Here is a 13,148-nt window from a genome sequence, read left to right on the forward strand (position 1 = left end):
TTGATAAGGCAATATAGACCTAGGTGAGGGGAAAACACAAATATCAACTAGATCCAAAACTTTTATGCTCTACGAGAAGTTTTTAACTGTGCGCATTCAATCACCACTATTTCCTAGGTAGTCCACTGAGATTTGGATTGGCTTCATTTTCGCTCATGCCGGCAAAACGGTTGAACATGGTGGATATACAACACATGTATCAAGGTGACCCTAGCCTCACCTAAGTTGGTGTTTCCTTGGCCACACTGAAACTGAGGTCTCTTTGCATGGCCCATCCCTGCCATTGGAAGCTAGGTGGATCCCACTGTAATGCTTGTGAGAAATCAGTACTGTACATTTATTTTTCTAGCTTATATTAAAACAAACCAAAAATAAATAAATAAACACAGCAGGATAAAGTAGGGAAGGAAATGCCTACCATTGAAAACTTCTTAAGGCCTGCCATGATGTTTATATGACATAGAAATCATTTATAAGATCATTTTCACCTTCCAGAACTAAAAACCCAAAAATATTAACCTGATCCAAAACTTCTGTGGCCCATGAATGATTCAACAGCGGACATCCCATCCTTTTGATGTTTCCTGCCCCCAGGAACTACTAGAGTTTGGATTTGCCTCATTTTTGAGCTGATTGCTAATATTAGTTAGTGAATTGGATGAATTGGATGGATTCCTAATATTAGTTAGCAAATTGGATGAATTGGATGGATTTCTAACAAATATCACAGTGGGGCCCACCTAGCTTCCGACGCCACAAATTTGAGGTTCTCAACATCCCCTGGTAGCAGACAGATTGGGTATTACTCCTGTACGTATCAAAGTTAGTAGAAGTATAACATGGATTGGAAGGATTTATTTGGACGGTAAACTGCTGCCAAAGATAAGAGAGTGGTTGATACTATGCCAGAAAAGCATAAGCCCCAGAGCCATATGCTGTCTTTGGAAATGACCTTTTAAAAGGTTGGGCCAATCACATCTTGTCGTGGCAGGGCTTCACTGAACTTATGTTTTCTCAGCCTCACCAAATCTGCTCCGGTTTGAAGGTTGCAATGCTGGGTATGTACTTAACCAGCTTCAAGCAGCAACCGGTGGTCCAATCATATCCGTGTGATGCTTGTTCTGAAGCGGAGTAGGCAGAGCAGTACCCAGTTCACAGCACGGGTTGGTTGCTACCCGGCCTAGCTGGAGATGACGGTCCTCACAGAGGCTCTATGCAACCCATCATGATGTATATGTTTTACCTGCACAATCTATTTATTTTTAGACATCATTTATGACATGAGCCTAAAAATAAAGTGGATATAAGGCCAATAGTTGGAACCTTTCAAGGTCCATCATAATGTTTATTTGCCATTCAACTTGTTCGCAAGGTCACATAGGCATATACTGAGTGGAGATACAGTGTTTCAACACTTGAGGTCTTGGTATCGATCCCTGGCAGGGTGGGCTAACATGGGGTGTGTGTACTGACATGGGTGTGTACTAACAAGCTAACCCAAAAAGGGTCATATGGGCCTGAATGCAGGAAAAATAGAGATCAGCTAGCTTCAAAACTTCTGTGACTTCACCCCTAACAAGTTTTCAACAGTAGGCGTTCAATCCCCACTGTTTCTTATGGTGTGATCGACTTGAGCCTTCTGTATACCTCTTTTTTTTTTTCTTTTTTTTATCTCATCAACTTAAATGACGTGTTGAAATGGACGGACGGCATAGATAAAGCACGTGCATCACGTTGGCCCCACGGCGCCCCTTTGAGGACCGTCCGTCTCTAGTTAGGTCCCGGTGGGGGCTAGCAGCCTAACACCCAATCCACATCCTTTCAAAGCAGCTCGCCACCTGTCACGCGGCTTCGGTACAATCAGGCAAGCAGGTCTAGTTGACTCGAGTGCACGGAGAGCCAGCGTCCAATGGCGCCCACTTTCAATGTGAACGCGTGGAAAAGACGCGTACGAGATTAAAGATTGCTACCATGTAATCCTTGGGATGCAGATGCCACACCTTAAAAGCCTAGACTCATACAATCTGTGGTCATCACGTGGGCCCCACCCGTTTAAAAAAGAACGGTCGGTTCAAATTCTGTCTACATGTGAAGCCCACCTGACAATCATGTCTGCACAGTATGGATGAACTCGGCTTCGGTGGTGACACCTACAGTACCGAGCTCGGTGCTGGTCGATGCTGGAAAATGCTTCCAAATCATTTAATGGTGTGAGCTCAAAATTGATACAGATCCAAATCTCAGGTGTACCACGTTATCAATAAATAAATAAAAAGTGGTGATTGAATGCCCACCATAAAAAACTTTCTCGTGGGCAGTAAAGTTTTGGACGAAACATATATTTGTGTTTTACCTGAATTCAGGTCCGTGTGACATAATCAATATGTTGGATGGCAAATAAATCTCACAATGACCCCAAGAAGATTTTAATCGTGGGCTTTCAATCACCTCAGTTGTTGCCGGAATCTGTGAAATAGATAAGGTTGATGTGGATAGGCTGAGTTCTCTCTCTTTCATATAATGTGATCCTCCCATGCTGTAGAAGAAGGTTACAATCAGGGCTGATGCTGAAGTAGAAGGCTCTAATCGGGCTGAGCTGAATAGGCTGAGAGTTACCGTGAAGAAGAAAGCTCCTTCTCCTTCTCCTCATACTCCTTTGGGCGCTGATGCCGCACTCGTGGTTGATTTCACAGTGGTTGAGGCCGCTATTACTATTGTTGTTCCTCCTCTTGGCCGCAAGAGCTGGTTGATCTTGATATGATATCCTAGAGGATCAAGCATGCTTGAGCCAAGGAGGCTTTGGGTGTAGAGGGTGCTTTTGAGCACCATAGCTCAGCTCCCGAGGGTGCTGCTGTAGGGGGATCCTCAACCTCGTCCATCCCAAGGCACTTGGTGGTGCTCCTCAACTAGGGTCGGGCCTTAGTACCCGAAGAAGAAGTGAACACCTTGCTCGGGATACGTCCAAACCGCCTCTTTGGGATGATGACAACTGTTATGGGAGAATTTGAGCCGACCCTAATTGAAGTAAGCTCGGCTTGGCCAGTTGAGCAACCGCGCCGACACAGGGGGGATGGCAAAGCAAGACAAGCCAACCCGCAGTCAGGTATTGTCTAAAAGGTTTTCTAATAAATTTTGATTCTACACATGTTTCACATTTATCGAATTCTTCATTAAATATATTAGGTAATAAATATAATCTTTTCATTTTCTTCAAAGATGCTACATTCACATGACCTAGCCTACTATATCATAGATAAAAGCGTTCAACGATATAAATAAAATTAGATGTCTTCTTATTAATATCATTGGATACATTTATAATGAATAAACCATCGCTATAGTATCCATTACCAACAAAAATTTCATTATTAGTCATTACAAGTTTATCTGAATCAAATATTAACTTGACACCAGCCTTATTAAGGAACGAACCAGAGACCAAGTTTCTTCTAATGTCAAGCACATGTAGGACATCATTCAATAGCAAAATCTTTCCAGAAGTAAGTTTTAGAAGTATTTTCCTTTTTCCCTACAACTGAAGATGTTCTAGCATTACCCATGAACACCTGTTCATCATCTCTTGATACTTGGCAGGAGGTAAACATGCTACAATCCTTGCACACGTGCCTAGTTGCACCAGTGTCTAGTACCAACTCCAAATTATTTATAAAGAAGACTTCTGACACCACAACTATTATTGTGTCAGACTCATTGCCTATTTCTGTAAGATTGACTTGCGGCTTATCTTTATTTTTCTTAAGCCTGTAAGTTTTAATGTGATGCCCAGGTTTTCCATAGTTGTAGCAATTTTCTTTTTTCTTGAATTGATTTTTGCATTTTTCTTTTTAAGCTTGCATTCATTTGTATAATGTTCAGATTTGCCACAGTTAAGATATTTGTCATTTTTCTTATTTTTTTCTCGACTTGATTCCACAGGATTCACCTTTGAATTTATCTCATTTCTATTTTCTTTTTCGTCCCTATTTTTATTGGCCTCCTCTATTCGTTTGTATACGATAGTAGTTTCAAATGAAACACCGTTCTTTTTATGTTTCATTATATTCTTATAGTCTTTTCGGGAGGGCGGTAGTTTTTCTATCAGCGCTCTTGAAAGAAACGCTTCATCCAACTTAATTCCTTTAGTCGACAGTTCATGAACTAGATTTTGAAAATTATGAATCGGATTTGTAACAGGTTTATTGTCTATCATTTCATAATAAAGAAAATTAGCAATTACATGTTTCTTAGCGCCTGCATCTTGTAGAACGTACTTCTTTTCTAAAACAGTCCATATGTCTTTAGCAGACTCGTAAGAAGCATACATATTATATAGTTCGTTGGACAGAATTTAGAATATAATTTTTACAATTATTTTCATCTACTACTTTGGTTTGATTTGCTGGATCTATAATAAATGATTCGGACAGAATGTATGAAACTTTAAGGGTGGTTAGTGCGAACATCAGTTTCTGTTTTTATCATTTAAAGTATCATCCAGCAAATGGTTCGATTTTTGCTAACTTGGTAGAAGTATTAACTGTTACGGTAGCTATAGTATATGTAATTCAACAATTCGATTTCAAGATTGTCGAAATATTTTGTTGAATTAAATAAAATATTAAAAAATCGAGAACCAAAAAAAGAAAATAAAATTTGAGAAAGAGGACTTATTGAATTGAGTCGAGGCGTAACGTGAGTCGCTCAGCTTAAAATCAAATTTGCTCCCTTTGGACAGCGTCCCAAGTGCAAAAGGTTTCTAGAGCAATCGACCTCTAAGATAAAACGATTATGACCCGGTCCCAGCAAAAATTCTTAAACCAAAATACAAAGAGAATTTTATAAGATGAGGGGAGAAAGGATCTTATAGACTCTGAAGTGGTGCATTAAGTACCGTTTAGAAAGGGTTAAGTCCGTTGGGTTTAAACCCAACAGGTGTGACCAACCGAAATGGATACATCTCTCTGGTTTAAAACGAAAAGGTGCAAGTGCGAATACACTCTCGCAAATAAAGTCCTAAGAGTAACTATACACACACACTCACGCGAGTACACTCTCGCACCAACACCCAGCCCAGCTTGACCCGTTCTGTACACGGACACGAATTCGATGCGCACGCATATGTGGTCAATGACATAAATTAGAGCTAATGGCATAGCCCCCCACAAGACCAAATTCACATGCCCCCTGAGTAAGACTTAATCCCCGAGGAAAAAAGTCTATCTTATATGCAAGATATTTTCTTTTGGTAAATGCAATGTGGGACAAAACCCACACCCCAAAGGCATCAAAATTTTAAATGTGGAGAGAAGTCGAATCAAATTTTAATATTTATTTTGAAACAACATACGATAATAAGGGTGTAAGACTTTTAAATAAATAAATAAACAATTATTTTTAGATAGATTTAAATCAGAAAGACAATATTATCCCCCCCATCACTTTCCCTCAGGGAATCTCTGGGCAAGCGGTATTATCGGTGTACTCATGCATGCCCAAATGAATAACGTCCTCCTGCACCTGTTTCATGCAATTAGAGCCCATATTTCTTCGATCCAGACCGTTCATATAGTGGAAGCTACTGTAGATAGGGTGCAACCAAGACCATCAACTCTTCCGCCTTCTTTCTGGACCGTTGCTGTGTTTCTGTTGTTTTTCTAACTGTCATCTCTGGATGAAAAGAGTTCTTTTGATTCTTTGACTCATCTACCATCCATACTACGGACATTAAGATAGACAGTCTGGATGACGAAAAAGTAGTTCACATTTTCAGATCTGTTGATCTTTACTCATTAACGTCTATTTGTTGTTCACTAATAAAAGGGTCAGAAACCTTTAATCTAGGATTTATTTTCGAGGAATCCCCCATCCACAGTATGTAAAGTAAGATCAACGGTCTGGATGGCCGAGATATTGCCCATATTGGCTAGAACGTTGCTTTTTAATTTATTGTCCGTCTATTAGTTGGTCACTGATAAAAGAGTTAACAATAACGTCTGATATGGGATTTCTTTATGATGAATCCCTATCCACAGTACTTAGATTAAGATCAACGATCTGGATGATCCACATCTAAGGGTTATTTTTCGGCGTTGGTGCATCAGTACAGTATTCAAGTTCTGATGCATCAGGAAACAAGGACTATAATGAGGTATCAAATATGATACTCGGGCGGCAATTCAACTCAGTTTAAACATTCCCAGTGGCAATCCCAACCTCTGATATGCTCGTTTGACGAAATAGGACCATTGGATATTTTTTATTTTAACCGTCCAATAAATGTACGTTAATCAGATGGTAAGTTAATAATTTAAGTGTAATTTTTGAATCATGGTGAATCTAAAGTGGGACCCATAATTTGGACGGTTTAATTTGAATTAATTGTATCCCAGCTATTATGCAATTTCAAAGTAATTTTGAAGTGCCCGCGTATCATCCATCACATTCTACCAGAATATCAAATTTTCTCTTAATAAATTACCGAAATGATCGTTTCAGAGAACTTGTAACTTTTATATTACTACGTGTCGCATCAAGAAACCCTGGTTAGTACAATTGATCGATCTGGACCGTTCATTAGGTGAAGCACACATTCCAACGCTATGATCAAACCATCAGATTATCCATTCCATCCAAAGATCAGTTTTATTTTCAATTTCTACGACCATAAGCGATCCATAGTAAACCCCAACAAAAATCATTGACTGGACCCACTTCTTCATAAGTTATTATGACTGTTCATTTTATAGTACATTTATATCGGACTGTTTGAACTGTCCAATTCGTTTGATTTTCACTTGGTCGACCAATTATTGTATGATGCTCCTAATGGACGGTTCAGATTGATCAATTGTATAGTCAGAGTGCTCCAATACAACTAGTAGCACTATAACTGACAGTGATCTGGAAGTACACAGATTATCTCTAGTGGGAGGACTCCAGCTCTAATGAAAGGACTCTCTCTCTCCCTCCCTCTCCCTCTCTCTCTTCAAGTCTTCGAAAAAGGGTCTCTCTCCCTGCAAATCCTCAAAATCTCTCTCTCTCTCTCTCTCTCTCTGGAAGGGATGGACGTCCGAAAAAAGTTCGAGCGCGTGAAATTCCATCTGATATTCGCGGTGGCTGTAACTCTCCTCCTCGCACCCATCTTCTACCCGTCGCCTAGCCTCCTCAACGTCATTTCCTACTTCTGGCCTCTCTTCCTCTCTACCGCCCTCTTCCTCGCCGCCGTCTTCGTCTTCGGACGGATCTCCCCGCCGCCATCTGACACCTCCGGCGACTTTAAGGCCGGAGAGGATCTCATCGATTACGTGGCAGGCAAGCCCTTCGTCGCTGAGATGGAAGAAGAAGCAAAAGCTGAAGCAGAAGCAGAAGCAGAAACAGAAACAGTAGCAGAAGCAAACGATCTGAAATCTCTGTGAGACACTCTCTCAGTCTCTCTCTCTCTCTCTCTCACCAGAGCTTTCGTTTTCTTTTCGGTAATGAAATGCAAATGAAATGCAAATGAAATGCGATGGTGAAATGAAATGTTTGTATATTTTCCACCAGTTAGATTAATTACGTTAATGACGGATGTGTCCTCCTTCCAAGATCCCTATCAGTTACAGTGCTCTCTTACTTGCATCGGGAAATTCCGACCGTCCAATCGTTGGATCTCAATCGTTCGTAACGTGCAGCATACGTTTCTTCAACTACCAAGTGAAAATCGAGCGAATCGGACGGTTCTAAGCATGAGATTGCCTATAAAATGGACGGTCAAGATTGATTGTGAAGAAGTCGGTCCAGTCAATTCTGTTTGTCGGATGTTTGCTATGGATCGCTTATGATCGCCAAAAAATTAAGAACTAAAGCTGATTTTTGGATGGATTGGATAATCTAATTAGTTTTATTTATTTATTTAATAATTATTATTACTATTATGGAATGTGTGCTGCATCTAATGGATGGTCTGGATCGATCGATCGGACTGACTAAAGTGTCCCAATGCGTCTCAGTAGTGCTATAACTTATTGTGCACTAGAGCACTGGATCATTTCACGTTAGTTTACAAGGGAAAAACTTCAGTACTCTGGCAGATGGATGATACGCAGGATGCCTGCACATACAATTAATTCAAACTAAACTGCTTATGGGTTCCATTTTAGATGTATCAATGAACCACACATTACGGTTATTTATTTATTTAAGGATTAGATGGTTAAAATTTAAAAACATCCAACGGTGTTATTTAAAAATATGGTACGTGTATCAATGTACATATTTGGACGTGTAAGTGTGTCATCAACCATTATTTAAGTTTCCCACGTATGCTACAATACATCAAGACCATGTTTTAAGTGGGCCTTATGTGACTAACCTATGGATTAGTAGCATGTAGAGCTGTACGCAAACCGAGTTAGCTTGGTTAGCTGCTCCTCTCGGCTCGAAACCGCTTGATTAGACTCGGTTTGAAACTGAGTTCGAGCCAAGTCGAGCTGATTTTTTTTTAAGCTCGAAAAGGTTTCCAGCCCCGTTCGAGCTTACCCAAGCTTGACCCAACTCGGATCAAACCTCAACTCAAATTGCCTCAGATTGAATTGACTTGGTTATTTTGATATTGATGTTGCTCGCCAAGTGTTTGGTGAAATGACTCAATGAAGTGTTGTGTTGTGTGTATAAATTCTCTACGGGATCAGCTAAATAGTGAGGAAGGAAGGGATACTAAACAAATCAATATAAAAAAACAAATTTTACATCATAAAACTGCCCTCAAATCATGATTTTGATGTTGCCCTCCCAGTAGGGGTGCAATTTAGTCGGGTCAGGTTGAGGATCAACCCAAGCTTGACCCAACTTCAAAAAGAGAGTGGATTACGTGTTACCCTTACTGTGAGGTCCACCTTGATGATGTGTTGTATATCCACACCGTTCATCTATTTTTCCAGCCAATTTTAGGATGTGGTCCCAAAAATTAAGCAAATCCAAGCTCAGGTGGACTATACCAAAGGAAACAGTTGTGATTGAATGTCCACCATTAAAAACTTCCCAGGACCCACCTTGATGATGTGTTGTTCCGGCCCATTTAGGATGAGGTCCCAAAAATTAAGCAGATCCCAAGCTCAGGTGGACCATACCAAAGGAAACAGTTGTTCCGGCCCATTTTAGGATGAGGTCCCAAAAATTAAGCAGATCCCAAGCTCAGGTGGACCATACCAAAGGAAAGAAAGGTGATTGAATGTCCACCGTTAAAAACTTTCCACGGCAGTAAACAGATCCGTAATATTTGTCATCCAACCCGTCGATTTAATAGTCATTCACCACTTTTTCCAGTGGTGTGGTTCACAGAAGATGTGAATCTACTTAAATTTTGGTATAACATCCTAAAATGAGATTTTAAAAAACGGATGGGCGGAGCGGATATATAATACATTCATCAAGGTGGGCCCCACACGGTTAGGGTAACACCCGGTGTAGTAACACCTAATCCGCCCATTTCAAAAGGACCCAACCTGCATATCTGACCTGAATTTCAACGGTACATAACCCAAACTCCTTTCTATACTGAACCCAACCCGACCTGACCCAGATACATGTTATTATTCCCATCCCGACCTAATCCGATCTGAATTTGATCGACCTAGAGCTGCACATAAACCGAGTTAGCTTGGTTAACTCGTTCGACTTGACTCAGAAAAGCTTGATTTGACTCGGTTCAAAACTGAGTTCGAGCTGAGTCGAGCTGATATTTGGAGCTCAAATCGACTCGGATCGAACTAGTTTAGTGACTTGGTTATTTTGATATTGATGTCGCTCACCAAGTGTTTGATGAAATGACTCAACGAAGTATTGTTTCGGGTGGATACATTCTCTGTGGGATCGGCCAATGGTGAGGAAGGTATGGATATGAAACAAATCACTAACAAAAAAACAAACATAACGTGATAAAACTACCCTTAGAACTTGATTTTGATGTTGCCTACTGAGTGTTTAATGAAATACTTGCAAATTGTTGCTACTGTTTTGCAAATTGTGAGAAATTGAAAGTGCACTTCGTGTGTTTGAGAAAATGCCGCACAAGCTCAAACTCGGCTCGAACTGGCCCAAGCTGCTGACTGAACTGAGCTGAGCCGAGTTTGAGCTAGGGTCAGCTAGCGGCCGAGCCGAGTCGAGCTATGCCAAGTTCGACTCGGTTCAACTCATGTACAGCTCTAGCTCGACCCAAACCCAACCCAATTTCAAATTGGGTTGGCATTTTCCAACCCGAACCTGACCCGAGAACCTTAAATTGGACTATAAGCCAGAATTCTATGGACCTTTGAATTAATAGACATTGTAGCCTTGTAGGTTACCAAGAGGTGGGCCATTCAAATATGCATAATTTGCCCAATGGATGTCCAAGAGGTGGTATTCTAATTGATCAAGGCAGTAAGATGGTTTTGGGCTCGGACAGGGTAAGCCCATTCCAACTATAAAAGCCAAGCCCATTTTCAAACCAAGAGTCTTTGCTCGGCTCGGACCTTAAAAACAAAGGGGGCCGGCCACCTTTTCCAAACAAAGGTGAAACTTGTAAGATGGAGTCGAGATTTCCACTTGCAAATCAAACATAAAACACTTAAATGGCATTTCTTAGAACTCATGCCTCAATAGTAGCTTGGTAAGTAACGATTAGGAATTCCTTCGGTTTTTCATAGCTTCCACTTATCAACAGGCCGAAGAATAAAGCCCAAAAAATCTTGATCATGTTGGGTGTTTTTCTTTTCACCTTAATTAAGAAATTCCAGCCATTTAATCGATGACTCTTAAGTGGATTAAATATGAGGAATATGTTATCGCTCGAATATGGTTGAATCCACAATTCTACTTGTAGGCTACTGAATACCTATGCCAGTAAAGAACAAAGGACAATGGGGGGTGTCAGTTGTGGCTAGGACCCTCCGATGTCCAAGTTAAGTAGATAACATAGAGCAAATGTGGCTGGAGTTAAGATTTTTGTGCGTACCTTTTACCCAAGGCACGTGGTATATTTATAAGTTTTCTAGATAGTCTGCATATCTCAGTAGATCTGTCAAATACGCTGGAGGGACACGCATTGGAGTAGGAATATGCTTATGAGAATATCACCGATTTCACCTTGATTGGCGTGATTTTCGGTTCAGATTTCATTGGATCAATCTTGGCCCGGTACAATGCGAGATTCTCTTTGGACATTTCTATTCCAAGGTCGAGGTCAGTTTCTAAGGTTGAAGTCGGGTTGTTTAGATAGCTCAGTGGAGATGGTCAAGTCAATTGGTGAGTATGAGTTTTGAGCTTGACCAATTTAGCTCGGCAAGTGAGTTTGTTTAGATAGCTCAGTGGAGATGGTCAGGTTAATTGGTGAGTATGAGTTTTGAGCTTGACCAATTTAGCTCGGCAAGTGAGTCTTTTATCGAAGCTCAGTTGGGCTTCCCCAAAGGTCGACATGCCGATGACCTAAGGAAGTTGCTTTGACAATTCTTCGTCATGTGTCTTATATAGCTGGTCAGTTCGGTTTTTCCCATTATAGAATCCAATCCATGGATACGAAAAAAAATAAAATTAATTAATTAATTAATTATTATTTCCATCATAACTGTTGAACAATTACTTGTATTTTCTGATTCTAGCTTAGAGAGCAAGTGGGTTTCAAGTATCCAAACACACCCAAAAGTAAAACAGTGAGTGGTCCAAATTCTAAGTCAATTTTAGGCTTATGCTCTGTCCACAATTGGGCTATTGATTTGGGTGGTCTGGATTGGGCTACAACCATCCCATGAGTGTGACTAAAGAGCCACCACTAATTTTTAAATGGTCCTAAGTTAACATAGGTTTTTAACCCTATAAAAAGTTGCATGTCCACACGATGTTTGAGAAATCCAAGTGATGGTCCTTTCATGGACGGAGGATTAGAGGTGTACATGAGTTGATCCAAGTCGAGCTTGGCACAGCTCGACTCGGCTCGGCCACTTGTTGACCTCAGCTCGTACGCTGCTCGGCTCGGTCCTCGAGCCTAATTGGCCAGCTCAGATCGGTTCGGTCAACAGCTCGGGCCAGTTTGAGCTAAGTTTGAGCCAAGTTTGAGCCAAGATCGAGCCGAGTTCGCTTGCGCAGCATTTTCACAAACATATGAACTGTACTTTCAAAATCTTATTGTATGTAAAATAGCAACAATGGATTTATAAACACCTTGTAAACAACATAAAAATCATGAAAAAAATGATATTTGCTCATAAACGTACCTTCCTTGCCACCAGCCACACTTCATTGAGTCATTTCATCAAACATTTGGTGAGCAACAACAATATCAAAGTAACTGAGTCACCGAACTGAATCGATCCGAGTTTGATTTGAGTTGGGTTCGATCCGAGTCGAGTCAAGCCCGGGCAAGCTTGAACTCGATTCGAAATTTTTTTGAGCTTAAAAAATCAGCTCGAACTCAGTTTTGAATCGAGCTTTTTCAAGTCGAGTCAAGCGAGTTACCGAACTAACTCTGCACATGTACAGCCCTACGGAGGATGGCCTGAAAATCATAATGCTCTAATGATCACAACCATCCAATTAGTATCTATAAAATGGACGGTAGAGATGGGAAATGTTTGGATAATTGCAGGAGCAAAATAAGAAGATTTGGAAGTAGGATTTGAAAGAGGTTCAAGTCCAGCACCCCGGACCACAAGTTATAGTTCAATCCATGTGGTTGGATTTGATTGGACCATGTATGGCTCCCAAGATTGGGTAGGTCTGTGTACTTGGCCCCAACCTCTCATCAGGTGGGCCACACCATAGAAAACAATTTCTATCCAGGGATAAATAACAAAATACAACATGTGGATGTGGCTGATTTTTGCATATGATGAACCTAGTGATGGGTCCAACCTATCAGACCGTTGGGATGTTGTACCTACATGATAGGTTGGAAGTTATCTACTGGGTGGACCTTAATCTATAGTCCATACCGTTGGACCTGAGCCCTCTATTTGTAATATGCTCATCCACATTGCGGCCATTGACTTGGACGGTCTAGATTGAAGTACATGTACGGAAATATGCACGGGAATTTAGACTGGAGTCGTGCGTGCAGCGGAGATAGATTTTCAAATGTTTAAATTCAAAACAGCCGACAATATCTAGAAAAAAGATTGATCCGTACGTAAATTCCT

At 40.7% G+C, this 13,148-nt stretch overlaps 1 protein-coding gene across 1 annotated transcript; it reads left to right on the forward strand.

Moving 5' to 3' along the window:
• Positions 1–7,011: 7,011 nt before the first annotated feature.
• Positions 7,012–7,583, forward strand: LOC131229523 (uncharacterized). The gene has a single exon (XM_058225510.1). The coding sequence runs from the start codon at positions 7,062–7,064 to the stop codon at positions 7,413–7,415; it is 354 nt and encodes a 117-aa protein (XP_058081493.1). The 5' UTR covers positions 7,012–7,061; the 3' UTR covers positions 7,416–7,583.
• Positions 7,584–13,148: the final 5,565 nt, after the last annotated feature.

This window comes from Magnolia sinica, chromosome 16 (genome assembly GCF_029962835.1).
Source record: "Magnolia sinica isolate HGM2019 chromosome 16, MsV1, whole genome shotgun sequence".
In the NCBI taxonomy this organism is placed as follows: domain Eukaryota; kingdom Viridiplantae; phylum Streptophyta; class Magnoliopsida; order Magnoliales; family Magnoliaceae; genus Magnolia; species Magnolia sinica.

Bases quoted from the DNA above. Each gene is read 5' to 3' on its own strand.
- LOC131229523 (XM_058225510.1), top strand. From the start codon at position 7,062: ATGGACGTCCGAAAAAAGTTCGAGCGCGTGAAATTCCATCTGATATTC.